Raw genomic sequence first — 18,012 nt, 5'->3', positions numbered from 1 at the left:
AATTAAGATAACTTCTTGATGGCAACATAACAAATATCCTGAAAAATCATGGACTGCCAGCGTCTTAAGCGTGAGCTTGTACAAAGACACAAAGTAACAGAATGTGTCATGAATCACCCATGAAGATTCAGGAAATCTTCCAGAATTCCTTTGCTTTCCTCTTTTCTTGTGGAGGCAGTTTTCAAATTTTAAGATGAAGTAATGATTTTTATGTTTTTTACAACAAAAAAGAAATCAGGATAGTTATCCAAAAGCTGTTTGAACATAAGAAAATCAAAGTACGACTGCTTGCTATTCTAATACAGACAAATAGTGTAAGTCCCATGGGAATTTTCTTACTACATTTTGCATCATGAAGAAAACCTCAGCCTTCAATCTACATACAGGGTTAAGAGGTTTCATCAGCTGTTTGGGAGTTCATATAATTGGATTTATGGACAATCTGATACTGAAACATATTAGGTTATAGATGGTTGTGTATTCGGTATCAAATTCCCACTCCTGCACCCCTGGTAAGCACAGATCTGCCAAGATATTATTTTAGATGAGATTACAATTAAAACAAATGCACCTTCTCAGAAGAGCTATACAGAACTCTAAAATACTATGGAAGAAAAAAAATTCTTTCACTTATCCATATTGCATGCCTCTAGGGACTACAAGGGTGAGAAATTCTATCAAATTTGGTAAATTAAAGACTGGGCTGACAGTCACAGCATGATGACATGTGTGAGTATGACAGTGTGTGTGTATTTCCTGACCCACCCCAGCCACTGAGCAAAGTGCAGCAGGTCACAGAGGTCACTCACCAGCCAGGGTGAGGAAATCCATACACAGCAAAAGTTGCAATCTCCAGTACCTTTAGTCAGGAAAGAAAAATGAAAAAAAAATGTCAAAACTTTACTTTGTAATTCTGAGTTCCCGAAATTATGTAAGCCTCTCAACAGGAAACATTTTCAAGAGCTTTAAGCCACTAATTTGACTCACTTTAAAGCTCTGAATTGTCATATTTGCCTAGTTATCCCCCAAATCAACCAAATGTACACAGAGCATCCAATAGTGACACAAAAAAGGATACACAGTGAATACCATTAACCATGAATTTGACCTCATCTGCCACAGGGGCGTCAGGTTTTGACCAAATAATTATTATAATAGCCTGATAATTTTTTTTTAATTTAAAGAGAAAAGTGGTTTTAAACCATGAAACAGAATGCCTCATGCAATTATTCCAAGAGCTGAATTTTTCCAAATGAAATTTAAAAGGCTTCTTATCAGGAAAAGCACCTTTTCCATGGATTTAAATAAACCTATCTTCAGAACACAGACCCTAAGAGAACCATGCACTATCACATAAACTTTCAAGCCACATAAACCCACAGCACTGGCTCGTGTTGATCAGCTCAGCAGATCAGTGTTGAAAAAAAAGCAATCCCACCAGCTCTTGTAGTTCCCTAACCTCCCTAGCCAACAAATCCAAGAATATGTAAGCTAACAAAACACTTACCAGCAAAATTACAGTCAGAAGTCCATCAAATCTATTGCTTGGGTAAGACAAGTATCTTTTCAAGCCCATTGCTAAGATTTTCAGCAACATTTCCAGCAGATAGTATAGGATGAAGAAGCAGTTGATAGCCTTCACCCCCCAAAATAAAAACAACCATTAGAATTACTGACATCTCAGGGAACAGCAATAACTGCATGGAATACTGTTGTATCTTACCCCCAGGAAGAAGTCATCTCTTTCAGATGGCTGCTTATCTGCATCCATCACCAAGACCACCTTAAACAAAAAATATTTTATTAGTTTACTGCTTTACTGCTACATAAAATACATTTTTAAGCACAAGAACAGTTTTTCTTGCTTTGAACAGACCTTTTCAAGCAGTTCAAAACACATTTTTAACTGCAGGTATTTCCTCTTAAGACTTTGCATGTCTAAAGCATGCCAAAAACCCAACTGCTAGAAAAAGTAGTTATTTAAAGAGAAATTAAAGAACAAAAGCAGAAATTAAATTTGTAGCAGAGAAAAACCGGAAAAACAATCACAAAAAGAAAAAAAAACCACTGCCCCACAACAAAAAAACCTTTACTTACACAAATAGAAATAATGTTTGCAAGGGCTACCACATTCCCCAAGTAGCCAAAGTAGGGATGGCCAAAGGCAAACTGCATTTTCTGCATAAAATGGGATTGGTACTCTGGACTGGGAGGGTGCTGAAAAGAACACAAAGGATTTGCTGAGTCATAAAGCATAAGCATTTTAATAATAATAAAATAATTTAAAAAACGTTCCCCATCTCAGATTTAAAAAACCCCAAACATTTTCAAAGCAAAACTTCAGGGCCACAGGCTAATTTTGACACTGCATCTGGAAAATGTTTTCCAGCTGTGGCTATTAGCAGCAAGAGACCATTCCTGACAATGGCACAACACAAGGTAATGGCAGAGAAGGGAGATAACTCAACCTCTCTCCAATGCCCCAAGCAGATAAATTAACATGAAGCTATTAATGGTATACATCCCGTCCTCATTTCCCAACATTTAATTTCGAAGTCTTAATTACATGCAAACATAGAAAAGAACATTTCCTAGCCCTCAAATAGTTTAGTGTTTTGTTTTTCCTTTCTCTCTCTCTCTCTCTCCAAGAGAAAGAAAAAACTGCTTTCTGCCCATCTTGACCTGAACACCGAGAGAGAATCCACATTTTGCTCTTCCTTCAGGGACTGGAGAAAAAAGACTGAGCTATTTTGCCTGACCAACTCAGCATTAAAAATGATGAAAGAATAAGCAAAGATGCATTTTATACATTTTACACCACCTGGTAATCCGACACTAGTGCTGTAAAAGCCCCCAGAGCAATTTTGTTTGTGGCTATAAAAGCAGCTCAGAATCAATGCCATGTGATCACACCTTGTGTTCACGTGTTGCAAAGTTTGTTCATACACTTTACACAAGAGTACTCTCACTTATTATTGCACAAGACCAGGCAACTTCTGATGCTTTATAAATGATGGTCACATACATACTTGCTTAATGGCATCTTTGTCTAGTTCTTCAAAGAGCTTCTGGAACTGGGCAGCTGACAGTTGGTCACAGGAACGCATTTTGAGCGACTGCACATGAAAGAGAAACATTCAGCTTAACATCTGCAATAGGTACATCTGCAAAGTTTGCTAAAACTCCTCAGACTACATTGGAAATCTAGGAATAAAGATGTAATTCAAGCTGTTAGAGTAAGGTTCAGTATTGCTCTGCTTTAACACAACGCTGCCACATGACTGGAGGACGTGTCTGGCTGTTGGAGTGAAAGCTCCTCTGGACTCAGCCCCAGAGGGAAGCCAAAGCACAGGGGTTGAATTAAAACCTCTGGACAAGCTGAGATACATGAAGACACACCAAAGTGAAATAGAAATACAGATTTTTTAACTTTTAGTGGAAATACATGCTAAGTACCTTAAACATTAAAAAGCTGTAGCAGAGACCTTAAATACAGTTCTTACTGCAGCAGTGTTACCTTTTCACAGAATTCTTTACTTTAGACAAAATATAGATAGAATTATACTGTTCACATTTTTTAGATAGTGTTCACATAAACAGTAAGAGCTGATAGAAACTGTATAAGCAAATCTGTGTAATACCTATGTAACACTTGTGTATGACTTACGACTGTTGGAATTAGACCAGGATGGGTTAAGAAAAGGAAAACTAGAATCGTGTGTTAATCTTACTGGTCAATTAACAAATAGAATCCACACTTCTGTGAGAAAAAATATAAAGTGTATAGAGTATATGGAGCATATAGAGCATATAGAAGAAGCTGGTTTTGCCTGCTGTTGCTGCTGCTGCTTGCCTTTATCATGTAACCCCCTTCAAACTCTGCCTTCAAGAAAGCTGTGAGACCACAAAATAAAGAACTTATCAGAACAGCAGCCTCCTCTGCTCTTTTACCCTGGTCCAAGAAGGAAGGGTACCCCGTCAAAAGCTCAACATTTGCCCTTTTCTATTTTCCCTCTCTGGGATCACATATTCTTTTGGCAAACTTAAATCTTCAGTCCCATGTAGTAATGCCACTATTCTGTTATGATCCAAGGAATGCTGCAACAGAGGGCAGATCTCTGGATTTGCTAGTCAGGATTGATAGTCACCAACGTAAAGGCTAAGAAAATCCAGTTCTTACTCTCATGATGGCTTGCTTGCAGCGAGAATCCATCTCAGCTTTCTGAAGCACCTGTAATAAGGCCCCAACGCTGACACAGGACCTATTTAAAAGAAAACAGAATGGCAAAACGAGCAGTTCCAAATGCATTTCTGCCCTTTTCTTCTTTTGAAAAGCGGATAAAATTACAAGCAGGAAAAAAAGGAAACAGACTCCATAAGAGTCCCAAACAGTGAACACCCAGTTAAAGAAAAAATAAATAAATGAGATGAGCAACAAAGTGCCACTTTCAAGAATGGATCCTAAGTAAATATATTAAAACAAGATGACCAAAAATCTACTCTTTTTTTTTGTTAGATAATCTACTGTTTCAAGACTCTTCACTTACTGTTGTGCACTAGCAGGAGTCTCTTTCAGGGAAGACAGCACCTCAAACGCAGCTCGGATTCCCAGCCGCCTCCTGAAGAGGGAGGACTGAACTGATTTCTGAGCAGTAAAAACACCACAGAGGAAACAATTTACTCACACTTCAGGCACTACTGTGTCCTATGGCCAGATAATATACTGATCCTTGGGCACACATCCCAGATTTGTGATTAGAGATCAGAACAGGAGACTGCCCTAGGCCTCACTCCCTCCAAGAACTCCATGTACAAGGAGGAAGGAAGCAAGTTAGCAAACAAGTCCCTGGAATTCAAGTAAACATCCAGGTTATGGTTTATTTTCAATTATGGAGTGCACAGGCATATGCCTGTTCCAGAGACACTGGCAACAGCAAAGCTCAAGCATTTACAGAAATTCACACTACTGTGCAGGGAGGAGATTAGAGAGCTTGTCCAGCTCCAGTTTCTTGCCTAAAAGCACAAATCCAGAGCCACGGTTTTTCATGCTTTTTTTTTATTACAGTAATCACTTTCAAACTCAGTTACTTTATCAGCAGTCAGATTATGCCATGCTGTCATGTGACAAAGCAGAAAATTGAGAAAGAAGGGATGAAACAGAGGACAAGGAAAGGATTACCAAAAATCCTCTCTGCACCTATTCTGTTTACACACCCCTCTGTCACAAGAGGGTGGGGGCCATTCCTTCTGTGTAATATTGCCTTGGGCTCATTATCCAACAAACTTCACCTTCTCTCTCAAACTCTACTGGAGAGGCTACTGGGCCAGTCTGGGTAAGGCCTTGAGTAACCTGGTGCAGTGAGAGGTGTCCCTGCCCATGGCAGGGGGGTTGGGACTGAACGATCTTTAAGGTCCCTTCCAACTCCTTAATATTCTATGATCTGCAACAACAGCTGTTTAAGCAGCACAGCAGATTTCCTTCTTTCCTTCCCAGAGACTAAGTTTAAGTTACTCTTGTCCTTGTTCAGTCATACAACAGTTTCTTTTTTTTTTTTTCCCCCCTGTAATAGTCAAAACTGCAGATCCACAGCATACATGGAAGCATGCAAGCAGGTCATTTTGTCACGGAAGGGGATCAAGCTGTAACAGCACATAAAGGGAAAAGTACCTGCATCAAAGAACATTTAGTACCTTAAAACTGTATCTGCAATCAGAATGGGAGGGCTGCTTTAATAAACAGATGAAAATACTTCAAAGGTTCAAGGTTACAGCAGAACACAGAAATCAGGAATGCTTTACTCACCAGAAGGTACCCTCGAAATTGGTTGTATATTATTGCTGTAAGCAAATTCATCAAAAACAAGTTGCCTATTGGAGAAAAAGAGGCAGTAAAATTTACTGAAAAATATCTGTTTATCTGTGGAAAGAAGTTTCAATGTATGCAGTAAACCAGATAGAAAACTTAAAAAGGGTTGGTTTTCTCATGTTTGATTTCCAAAATGTTTTTAATGTTTGAATACACTGTAATGCATCCATTCCCCTGTGCCATGTTACTAAAAATCTCCAAACCATAAGTCCCTTCCATGAAAATGATCTTAGAGACACTACACAATCATTGGAAGAAACACAAAAACAGAGAAATTCATGATTAAACTTTCCTAGAAAAATAAAACACTGTAGCTGGTATGCACAAGTGTCAAAGTTGAAATGCATTAACTTTGCTGAAGACAAGAGGTAACTTACCTAATACAGTGAAGAGGATGAAGAAGATTGAATATGCTCGATTCTTAGAATATGCAGGTATCATCACTGTATCAAATTTAACAAAAATAGGAAATAATACTTTAATGCTTGAGATGCACAGTGGAGACATCAATGAACTTTTGGCAATTGGTAAAAGCTGTCATACAGCTGGATTTTAGAGTGGCATATATAATTACACCACAGAAAGGCAAGAATCAAGTCACTAAAGGCATGAAAAACCTTTACACAACCTTCCTCTGGCTGTACTAAGAACTACCAGCTGAAAGAATGGTTACAGTAGGCTGAACAGAGTGATCTTACTCTGTTGTTCTTCAAAAGGAGAGGCAAGAGTTATTTCAGAAAGACTGCTCACCATCAGGATTATTTGCAGTAGTCAGCAAGACCAGCAGTGACGTCAGGGATTCCGGCAAATTCCGGAAATACACCACCCATTCCTTATCCTGCTGGTTATCCTAGGCAAAAAGATTGTCATTGTTAAGAGAAATACCAAGTAATCACTGTCTTACCAAGGAAGAGGGAAAAAAATTAAAATTTTTTTTTAAAAATTAACATCAGTCAACAATCAATTTCTTACACACATAATCAAATCTACCCCGTGGAAAAAGCAAAAGCCAAACATAAAAATTAAGAGAATGTGTATGAATACAGAGCAATCCCATCACTTATTAATAGTAATTTAAAAAACACAAGGAAGAACAGGAAGCTCCACATGGAAGTTGTGCCTAGTTAGTACGTCAGACCCAGGAAGAACAATCACATCATAAACTCACAGCATAGGACTCTGAAGTAAGCCTGAATTGATAGAAAAAGCATCACCTCTTAGTCTGCAAGAGATACTGATATACTGCAGATAAAAGGACTCCCTGAATATGATTCAAAAAAAATAAACAGAAAAAACAAAGAAACAAACCAGCTTCCTCACTAATGAAGAGGGGCCTCAATAACCACAAAATATCCTGCCTATAAACTCCTCTCAGACACCTGCAGCTCTACCACCATACTGAGAGTGTCTCTCACTACCCCTTTGACTTCCAAATAGAAAACTTAACATCCTCTGAATTAGTTTTTTGTTACTAAAGTTATAGAAGTTACCACCACTACTCAAAACAGGGGTTTTCCCTTCCTCCTGCTATCCCCTGAGATCTGTAACTAACTTTAACTAGCTGTAACTAACATTTATGCACAGCACAGGAATTGCTGGGCAGGTAGGAAACAGGCAACTGTTCTGTTTTGAAAAGAATGAAGATTTAAAATGCTGTGTTTAGTATCAATGAAAACATCACATAAAGCTTCAACATCTTGGAGAAAGGAAATTAGGAAAAAAAGATCAGTGCCACAGCACCCAAAAATATATTTGCAATTACTTTGGCAACTAAGGTCATCAAAATTATTTTGTGGCTCAGTGGAAACATCAAATGATCTGCAAAAGGCTCAGATAGTGTCAGAACCTTCATCAAAAACACACTGGGAGGCTGATCTTGGATCCTCCACAAATGTTTTTTTTCCTGAGGTCAAGAAGAGACGGGTAAAAAAGATGCAGAGTGCAAACAAAAGAAACATGAGTCAGGCAGCACAGGACAAGCAGCTTTTGAATCTGCTGCAATGACTGGAATATGTAACCCTAGAGGACATACACAAGACAAAGCAAAAATGCAGAGTCATGAATTTCATTAATAAACCTACTTTTAGAACTTGCCTGCGGTATTTTGCCGTGTTAGACAAAATTAATTTGTATGAATGTCAGAGCAGCACACTGAAATAGGAAAGTCCACTCTCTAATTTGTTATTTTTTACCTCAATGTACAAAAAAGTGACTGGTTTAGGTATACAAGTTATACATCTGCTGGGGAAGCTCATAAACGAAATCAGATGTGACAAATAGAGATAATACAAAGGAAGGCAGCTAAACAAAGTGGGAAAACAGAGCTCTGCTTCTAATTCCAGAGATTCTGTAACATGGGAATTCAGGGAATTTGCTGATCATAAGGAAGACTAGAAGAAGGCCCAAGTGAAAATTACAGTGGAAATGAAGGTGCAAAACTGAGATTAAGGACAGGACCAAAATTACTGGGAGAAATATGCAAGAAATTTTTGTGTTCACAGTAATATATTTATGGAAGGCCTTAAAAAGTAAGAACAAAAAAATACCCCAAATAATCTGAGTGTGATAAATTAAGATACAGGAAGTTTAGAAGAGAAGGAACATACCAAGATTACTGGAACACAAAAATTATTTTAAGCACAAAATTTCAAATTTGCTTTTCAAAAGCAGGAAGAGAAAAACGAGAGGAAAACCCAAAGAGATCTGAAACCAAAACTAATACAGGCAAAAACCTACCAGGGCATGGCCAGGGATACCAGTATTGAAAGGTAAGAAAGCACAGAAGAAACTAAAGTTAGCAAAAAGCTAGATAGGGAAGAGGAAAAAAAAAAAAAAGAGTGATAATATAAATGAAAAAGTGACGAGAGCTTTGGAGACAAAACAGCACAGAGGGTTTCAACAAAAGCAGAGAAAGTAACTCAAAGGATCAAATCAGGTAAATGCATAAGGAAGTCCCCAGCATGCATGAATACTGTGCACATGTTAGAACTCTCCAAATGGACTTCAGACTCAACTCAGCAAGTCTGACAAGGTATCACGACCTTTTCAGGGGAAATGAGTTTCACTAGTTTGACTGTAAAACTAGGCAAGAGGCAGCTGTGCAAGTACAGATAAAAGGCACCCAGATCTACCAAAGCAGCAATAGAATTGATTACCTTTGTTCGAGCAAAGAGCAGCATGGCAAACATGGTAAAGAGAGACAAATGAACAGCCAGCAGTAGAACAACACTGTTGGAGAGAAAATATATCACAGGTTAATAGTAACTTATTCTTAATATCCTCTGCTAAAAATGCAAAATGATGCCAGATGAAGAGAACCAGGGGTATTTTTAAGAAGTTATATGGAGATAACAGGAGGAGATGTGAGTTTCGATTCAAAATAAAAATAACGCTTGTGTGCCTCAGTTCTTCCCTTACAGAGGGCTTACAAGAGCAGAATTAAAACCTCCCACTCGACTAGGACTAAAAAACCTATGTCACATACACAGTCATGTCACAGTCTAGAGATCCTTTACAGACAAAAGGGAATCAGAAAGTTACCACAGCCTCCACCCACTGTGACCTGATCTCACTGATCTCTTAGGTACCCCATCCAGAAGGAAGCTCCTCAGATGCTCCACACCAGAAGACAGACAATAACCTGCTTGCTGTGACAGGATGTTTCCTGTGCCATTACCCACCTCGCCATTTCAGGCAATGTGCTGTTAATACTTTTTAACGTTTTCTTCATCATAGAAGAATTCTGGAGAAGAAAGAAAGGGCGAAGGATTCTTCTTATTCTCACACTCTGCAAAAACCAACGGATCAGACACTGAGCTCTCACAAGACTGGCAGCACAAACACTTTTAATGCAAGTTTGTCAAAAAGCACTGACACACATTGACAAAGTCAACAGTGTAATAGGAAAAGAAGTGAGCTCTGCTCTTCTGAGCTCACAAAACACCAAAAGCGATTTCACACCTCATTAAAATGATGAGAGATTGCTTTAAAAACACACATTGACATTTCAATAGTCTCATCAGGCCACTAATTAGAAACAATCTAAGTTTATTGCTCACTAGACATAACAATCTGGCAAGAGATGCTATTTTTGTATTTTCTGCCAAGGTCCATCTCAAGAAAGGGATTAACAGAGAGCTACTCTCCATAAAAGCAAATAACACATTCTAAAAATAAGTGCTTGACTTCAATTTTCAGGCTGTTTGTTTTATAACCAAAGGGCCTGCTTATTATTTAGCAATTTCTGTCTCTGACAAGACCCCAACTGTAATTGCTTCTTTTCCCCACAACACTATAGCAAATAATCTGATTCTTGCAGTCAAGACATTTGCAAGCCTTCAAGTTATTCCTGTTACTTATATGCTACTTCAAGTGTTTCAGCATCCTGCATTTCAGGATTAGTCTTCTGTGGGCTACACTTAGCAGCAAAGAAACATAAAAATCCCTTTCTTTATTGCTATTGTCTTGTTCATCCATCCCAGCAGTTCAGCTGCTCCTTCTGCCACCGCTTTGTGTGGGAGGCTCCTGTTCAAACTACCTGTCCACTACCACACCTCAAGATTTTACAACGTTTTAAGATCATCTCTTATTCACTTCCCAGCATTTTTACCACATTAATATTTTCTTAACAAGGTTGCAAGTGCACAACAACTAATTTAATGTAAATCTATGGCAAACAAAACCAACTAGGAGAGTGCATTATCACATCAAGGAGGGCATGTCTAAAACCATTTCACCTGATGTGCCTCTCAGGACACAACTGTTTTGAACACAGCACAGCTTCATGTTAGAAAGCAGCTGTTAAACTACATAATTAACTTTTTCTTATACAGCACTACAGAGGCTCTGCCATTCAGTCAAGTTAAGAATATAACTCTCCAACTGCACACCAAAATTGGTGCCAGGCAATGAGTTTTCCCTGCCCTCTTTGACTGCTGAGACTAAAGCAATGAGTGTTATTTAATTTTACCAACACAAAATTTACATTAAGAATCAAGCAGAATTCTTTGCTAAGCTACATTACATCAAACTTTTTCTGTGTTTCAGTGTATTATCCAGCTATCAAAGACCAAAGTGAACCATCTCACCCTCCTCTTTTAATTCTCCAATACACCACATACACCCTGCTGACTCTCCCTTTGCAGGTTCTTCTCCTCTGCCACTCTCCACAATTAAGCTGCTGATTATTTCTGCAGAAAGCAGTTCTTACCTCTTTGCAGAAAAAACTCAGTGACACAATCCAATCAGTAAGGGAAACAATTAATGTCAGTATATAAGCCATTAGCCATTTATTTTTCCAAAATTCTTTCCATCCAATTAAGTAACTCTGGACAAGGGAAAAAAAAGAACAACCATAATTTACTTTAATAATAAAATCAAATCCCCTAATAAGTCAGCACCACTTGTTTTTCCCAAGTATTTGTAATTTTACATCACTGCTCTTAGAAAGCTCTCCAAAATCCAAACAAAAATACATTATTGAGAGATTTTTTTTCTACAAAAAACTAAATAAAGGTCAGTAAAAGTGAGAGGTGCACATAGGCCACAAGAGAGAAATCCTTTGAACGCAAGAAAAATCACCACTTAATAAACATAAAAAAGGGATTTTCCAGAAATAAGTATCCCAAGAAAGGTCAGTTTCTGACTACTTTTATTTTGTATAAATGAACTGACATATATTTATTATATACCCCAATTTTATAGCCTAATACAAGCAGCTAAGCCAAAATAATTGCACTCTTAGCAAAATTTATTTCACTTATTCCAGACAATTAGGAAAATTACATTAAAAAAAGGGAATAAATGCCTTAATTTAATACATATACACTTGCTAATTTCTCCTGAAATGAGGCTCTAATAAAGCAAGGCAATTTCATCCTGCAAACACAAGATTTGAAAAACAATTCTACCACACACCTACTGTTTCATTCAATACCAGATGAAGGAGATGCTCACCTTCACAGATACATCAACCACGAACACAAGGAAGCAGAGCAGCTCAATGCTCTCCGTGAGGCCACAGGGAGGATTCCAGGCGGGAAGGCGGTACCGGACATCCGACGTGACGGTGAGCGAGGAAGGTTCTTCAATGAAAGCCAAAGCCAAGATTACAGTAATGGTTAAGCTCAAAATCCTGTTTGAAGAGAGATGAAATTAAAAATAAAACCAACAAAACCATAAAAAAAAGAAAAAAAAAAAAAAAGAAAGAAACCAAAACAAACCCCAAAACCAGCCACAAAATGAGTCAAAAGAATAACAAAATACTTCCAGTAAAGCAGTTTTTTTTGAAGTAAACCAAGCTTTATGATACCATACTTCACTCAAATGGGTTAGACCACACGGCAGCACTTGCCTAGCACGTTGTTGCCTGCATTGGTGATGTAACTGCTGACCACCAAATAACCTGAGGTGGCATCCTTTTGAAACTTACAGCAGCAAACAGTCTTGCTGTTAGCCAACATGTTTAGAAATAGACACTTTGAAGACTCTAAATGCACAGTGCTGTAAATCATGCTAATTAGTCCCCTCATGCAGCAGCCCTGTGGCTGTTCCAAAGAGCCATCTACGTCATCACACTTCGACAGAACTTGCTGCTTTCCACTTCTATCATGTTCACATGTGGTCAATCCCCTTGCTTCCCACAGTAAGTTCTTATGAAGATAAAAGCACAATTATCAAATAAGCAAGAAAGATGAAGAGTAATTTTTTAAAAAGACTAACTCCTAAACAAAAAAGCAAAGAGAATAACCAAGTTCTTACCACTGGCAAGTCCTGGAATAGTACCATCGATAAAGCCACAGGGATTTGGAGTCCACACGGTGATTTATAGATCGATACTGAAGGCAGGAAGCAAAAAGGCTAATTTAAACATTACATCCAGTCTGTCTCAAAGACAAAGATCAAGTTACCAAAGCAAAGCAAATCAGTGCATGTTATTAAAGTATCAGGTCACCCATGACCACAGAGCTACTCTACATGTGTGAAAAGGGAAAGGTTTTAAAGAAGTTCTCCTATCTAAGGACCACACAGCTGCTCAGATAATTAAACTGTGTGGCAGTCATCTGAAGCAAGCTCTGTCATCATTTCAAATGACAGCATTTGTAATGTTTCAGTGACTATTCTATGTACTCGCCAAAATGGTCCACCCACTTAATTCCCCTCTCCAACATTCATTCCGCTCACGGAACTCATTTTGTCTTTCTCTTCCAACAAGCCATAAGATGCAAACAAATTAATTCTCAATAGAAGAGACCTCAACCTATGTCTTTGACTAAAACATGCTTTAAGATCAGGAAGTGTGATTCTTCAGGAATCCACAAAATCTGCTCCATCCCCCCTCTGCAACAGCTGCTGGGCTGCTCTTACTCTGCCACCACTGAGACGTACCTGCTTCCACACCTTAAATACATCTGACTCCCAGAAATCTCCCAACCAAAAGCCATCTAGAGGCAGCAAGAGAGCTCAAGAACTGCCCTTCAGCATTCCCACTGCCTGCATCTACCAGCTGGGAGATAACAGGATCTAGGAACCTGCAGTAACAGCCAGTAAAGGAGAGACAAAGAGGGCATCAAGACTTCCAAAGGCACCAAGTTCAGCTGAAGGGTTCCACCTTCACACTTGAAGCCAGCCTTAAACTCTTGAGCTTTTACCATTTCTTAAGATGTGCAAGTAGTCAGACTGAGAGGCAAATTACAGGGTTTGCTCAAATAGTTTCTCTTAGCAGTAGGTTAGTCACTGTCAAAACACTCACACTCAAACCAACCCAAACAAATAAACAAAAAACTACCATGAAATTCACTCCACAAACCAGCATCTCTTCTGAACCCTTTAAGAGATTACTTCATTGTGGGGAAAAATATATTTCTCCTAGGCAGAAGTTCACTGAGACTTGCATACCACAGGAATTTGAAATTCTGATTTTGCTTTGTGAATCAAGATGATGGTTTACAAAGGGTGCCTGAACACAGAAAAACTTAAAAACTGGCAGTGTGTGACAAACATCCAGCATGGGAAGCATAACAGCTAAGAAAAAATTAATACTTACTTGTATTGCATCTTCAATAAATACTATGGCTTGATTTATATAAAGGTCATTATCAGCTCCAGCACCTATGAAGTTAAAAAGAAGTAAGAATCACTTGCTGTATTTTGGACAAATAAACTTTGGATAAAACAGCTTATCAGTTAACAGAAGGTGCACAATCACGGTTCTCATGACAAAGGGCACTGTACACACACAAAGAAAGAGAGTTCCTGCCACATTTGCTCTGTTAGCAGCACTGTGCATTACGTTAAATAAGTAATAATAATACCAAACACATCATGCATCTTTCTGTGTTTTGTTAAAAGGTTCTCTTTTATGTTTAAGTAGCCAGACTACACTGGTAGTTAAGTAACACAAAACTACACAGAGACAAGTCCTAACAGGCAAAATAATGGAATTTAAATTATTCTGTGAAAGAGTGTACAGTCAAGTGAAGCCAGAAAAATCAGGCACTACTATTATAGCAATTTTTATTTTTGTTTAATAAAGATACTGTGGTTTAAAGTGATCTTGTTCCTCCAAAACTAACAGGAATCTCCAGTCATATGAGAACTAAATTAAGTGCTTTTTTAATTTGTTCTGACAGTTACTATTACCATAGCAAACAGATCAGAGCTCAAGACACAGCAAGGGATGAAAGAACACAGATTGAAATAAAATACCACTAAATTAGTTACTATGACACTTTTCAAAACCCAGTTATTAAGAAGTCTACGTGAAGATAGACACATGAAAAATAAAGGGCAGCCACTTGCGTTTACTTGAAGACAGACCTTTCAGGAACTAACCTGGCAATTAAGCCAAAAAGAGAAACATAGGCAGTTAAGGTCAAAACAAGGAAGAAAAAAAAAAGAGATTCAAAAAGAGATAAAAAAACTGAGGGGGACCCAAGATATGAAAAATATATGCTACTGTAACCTTCCCACAGAGGGGAAGAGTCCCAAAGAGCACTTCATACCATCTCCACCGAGGAGACAGCAATCACAACCCAGGATGCAACAGGAAAGGGTCCATCCCAGCAGTAGCACAGTGCTCTCCTCCAGACACCAAGCAATGCCAGCAACACCACTGATTAGAGTCACAGACAATTTTATGTTCCACATGATTCAGTAGCATCAATTTCCTACAAAGACTGCAAACAGTTTTTAAATGTCGCCCTTTATCTGAGCATCAGCAACAACAGCTTTGTACTGATCCTGATATGAACCATGGTGCAAGAAAGACCTGAGCATAAACAGGAGACAAGCCAGGCAGTAAAGACATTATTTTTTTCATGACATCTCACACTAGTGAGATAAAAATAAAAGTTGCTTATAGGAACTATTAGTTTAAAGGACTGCAAGGACAGCAAAAGCTTTAGGTACTTGAAGCACACACCAAGCCACTGGTGTTGATGCCAAGGATTTTGGAAGGGCAGAATCTAAGCGACTGTTCAGAGTATAAAAATAAAACAGGGAAATTAGCCAAAAATGTTTACTTTAGCAATTTCTCCATGCATTCTACCACGGATATCCAATTTATTCTGCAAATCTTAGTCACAGCAAGTGACACTTAGTCACAAGTGATGATTAAAGCACTGCTTGGTTTGGGCACACAGGATCCACCCGAGACCCCGCTGCACTTCTGGCACTGCACAAAAGAGCAACAAAAAGCGAAGGTTCTCTTAGGTGATGCGATACCCTGAAAAGAGACAACCTGAGGTCTCCAAAGGATTCCATCCTGGGGGAATTGAGATGTCAGACCTACGACAGTCACCGGGTTTGAGAAAAACTTGTCAGCACTTTAGAGAAAAACCCTAAAATTACATAAGGAACTAAGGACGCCTGGGGCTGCAGCAGCAGCGCAAGGCTCGCACCTGAGCTCAGCGATAGCGGCTCCCTCAGAGCCGTCCCCGCCAGAGCTGCCGAGAGCAGCCCGGGCAGGGCAGCCGAGCCCCGAGAGCAGCCCGGGGGGCTTCCTGCCCCTCCCGCTCCTCCCGCTCCCGGGAGCGCCCCAGCTCTGCGGGGAAGGCGAGAGCTCCGCCCGCTCCAGCGCCCCGCGCACTCACCGTCCTCGGCGGCCGAGCGGGCACCGCCGCGCTCCCGCCACAGCCCCCGGCCCGCCCGCCAGCGCCGCGGGGGCAGCAGCGGCTCCGCCTCAGCACCGGCCTCCATCGGCACCACCGACCGCGCTCCCGCCGCGCCGCCGCCGGGCTGCGATGGGGCAGGACGGGGTAGGAGGGGAGGGGACCGGGGGCGGGACGGGAGCGGGGCTCGGCCCGCCCCGGGCGGCTCCGCCCGCCGCATGTGACCGGCTGCGGGGGAGGGCGGGACCCGCGGCCCCACCGGGCTCCTCCCGCCGCGGCCGCGGGTCCCGGCACTGCCCCGGCGCTGCCTCGGCGCTGCTCCCGGGGCGCCATTGCCCGCCCTCCCCTCTCGGACTGGGGTGCTGAAGCAGGCGGGGTGTGATGAGAGGCACACCCCTCGTGTGGGGTAGAAAAGTGTTGGGTTTTCACCTGAACTTCCGAGGGGGGAGTCCCAGCGACATTTAAGGTTTAAAAAATATATCCCTGACGAGGAGTTGCAGCTTTTTTGCTTCACGGCAGCTGCAGGCTCCTGGCTGGGTGCCTGAGGGCAGCTGCGGGGCCGTGAGGGTAGAAATTACCGCTTCCTGCATGTATCACAGTCCTAGATAACCACTGACATCCCTGGTCGCAGAAAGTACTTTATTTGTATTTAATCACCCGGGCGTTCCATAATTCATAACTGTGAACTTCACTCATGTTGCTTGTACTGTTAAAAGATGCTTCACTTGTGCTACTTGCCCGCTTTTCTCATGGTCCCCTTCACACGCCCTACCACTGTTCAGTTTCATAAAGCTACAATTTCAAAAGAGGCATCAGGAAAATTTAACAATGCTTTTCTGCCACATACTGGGATCTATGGCAGCATAATGATGAACACGAGAGTGTATCAATCCCTCATTTTAGTATTCCAACCTGGGAAGTAAAAGTAGACCAATCCTTCACTCTTTAATTGAAGGTTACACATCATTTATGAAACTGGGTGCTCTTTACTTCAGTGAATATTTTACACATTTACTAGTCAAGACTATTACAAGGTAACTCTTAAGTGCAAGAACTAGTTGAATTGCAAATAAAATCACGGGCCAGGGAGCAATGTTCACTGTGGACAGTGGTGTTGACACAGGCCAGCTCTCTTTCAGGGAGCTGGTGGTATGTAGGGATAACAACAGGCTCATAGTCATGATGTGTCACAAATTCAGCCAAACGACAAAAAAATGACTGGTCTCTACGGGCCACCTTTATTTAACTCAGGAACATGCATAGTTTTATATATGTTTCATAAATAGCAATGGGGTAGCTTTTGCCTTCAGCTGCACCACTGATGGGTCAAAAATGAGTTTTACACTGACTTTCAAATAAGTCAGGGCAATATCCAGCTGAAGATTAAAAAAAAAAACTCTTTGATGTTATCTTTACTGTAAGAGTTGTCAGTGGGTTAACCTGGGCTGCTCCATCACTCCCCTCCTCAGCTGGACATGGAGAGAAAATATGAGTTAAGGGCAGGGAGAGGTCACTCACCAAATATCATCACAAGCAAAACAGAACTGACATAGCAAAATTATTTGAATTTATTACCAATCATATCAGAAAAGGATAAAGAGAAATAAAGCAAATTCTAAAATACCTCAGCCCTCCCTCCTTCCTGGGCTTAAATTTATTCCTGATTCTCTAACCCTCTCCCTCAGTGGCATAGCGAGACAGGGAGCGGGGTTATGGTCAGTTCACGTTGTTTCTGCCACTGCTTCCTCCTCAAGGCAACAAGTCCTTCCCCTCCCACACAGAACTGTCCCCCACAAACTTTTCCAACATGAGTCCTTCCCACAGGCTGCAGTTCTTCAGGAAGAGCCTGTTCCACTGTGGGTTTCCCGCAGTGCCACAAGTCCTACCAGGCAACCTGCTCCAGCAAGGGCTCCTCTCTCCATGGGTCTGCAGGTCCCTGCCAGGACCCTGCTCCATATGGGCTTCCCACAGGTTCACAGACTCCTTTGAGCATCCACCTGCCCTGGTGTGGGCTCCTCCATGGGCTGCAGGTGGATC

The 18,012-nt window shown here is 40.6% G+C and overlaps 1 protein-coding gene across 3 annotated transcripts in view; it reads right to left on the bottom strand.

Annotated features, from left to right (window-relative positions):
- Positions 1 to 16,081, bottom strand: part of TPCN2 (two pore segment channel 2) — a 47,087-nt gene extending 31,006 nt beyond the window's left edge. For 2 of the 3 annotated variants that reach the window (XM_039552809.1, XM_039552808.1), the window contains exons 1-17: positions 15,958 to 16,081; positions 13,911 to 13,975; positions 12,626 to 12,702; positions 11,822 to 11,999; positions 11,076 to 11,192; positions 9,547 to 9,653; positions 9,022 to 9,094; positions 6,617 to 6,716; positions 6,244 to 6,309; positions 5,804 to 5,868; positions 4,548 to 4,645; positions 4,181 to 4,262; positions 3,030 to 3,116; positions 2,098 to 2,217; positions 1,724 to 1,783; positions 1,508 to 1,636; positions 810 to 859 (exon numbers count right to left, since the gene is read on the bottom strand). In XM_039552809.1, the coding sequence (XP_039408743.1) occupies positions 810 to 859; positions 1,508 to 1,636; positions 1,724 to 1,783; positions 2,098 to 2,217; positions 3,030 to 3,116; positions 4,181 to 4,262; positions 4,548 to 4,645; positions 5,804 to 5,868; positions 6,244 to 6,309; positions 6,617 to 6,716; positions 9,022 to 9,094; positions 9,547 to 9,653; positions 11,076 to 11,192; positions 11,822 to 11,999; positions 12,626 to 12,702; positions 13,911 to 13,975; positions 15,958 to 16,063 (1,580 nt within the window). In that variant the 5' untranslated portion in view covers positions 16,064 to 16,081. Of the gene's footprint in view, positions 1 to 809; positions 860 to 1,507; positions 1,637 to 1,723; positions 1,784 to 2,097; positions 2,218 to 3,029; positions 3,117 to 4,180; positions 4,263 to 4,547; positions 4,646 to 5,803; positions 5,869 to 6,243; positions 6,310 to 6,616; positions 6,717 to 9,021; positions 9,095 to 9,546; positions 9,654 to 11,075; positions 11,193 to 11,821; positions 12,000 to 12,625; positions 12,725 to 13,910; positions 13,976 to 15,957 lie in introns of those variants that run through there. The other variant, XM_010412533.4, reaches the window with a different exon arrangement.
- Positions 16,082 to 18,012: the final 1,931 nt, after the last annotated feature.

This window comes from Corvus cornix, chromosome 5, assembly GCF_000738735.6.
Source record: "Corvus cornix cornix isolate S_Up_H32 chromosome 5, ASM73873v5, whole genome shotgun sequence".
Classification (NCBI taxonomy): domain Eukaryota; kingdom Metazoa; phylum Chordata; class Aves; order Passeriformes; family Corvidae; genus Corvus; species Corvus cornix.
The sequence above is the reverse complement of the archived record's forward strand: the minus strand, read 5'-3'. Positions and strand labels throughout refer to the sequence as shown.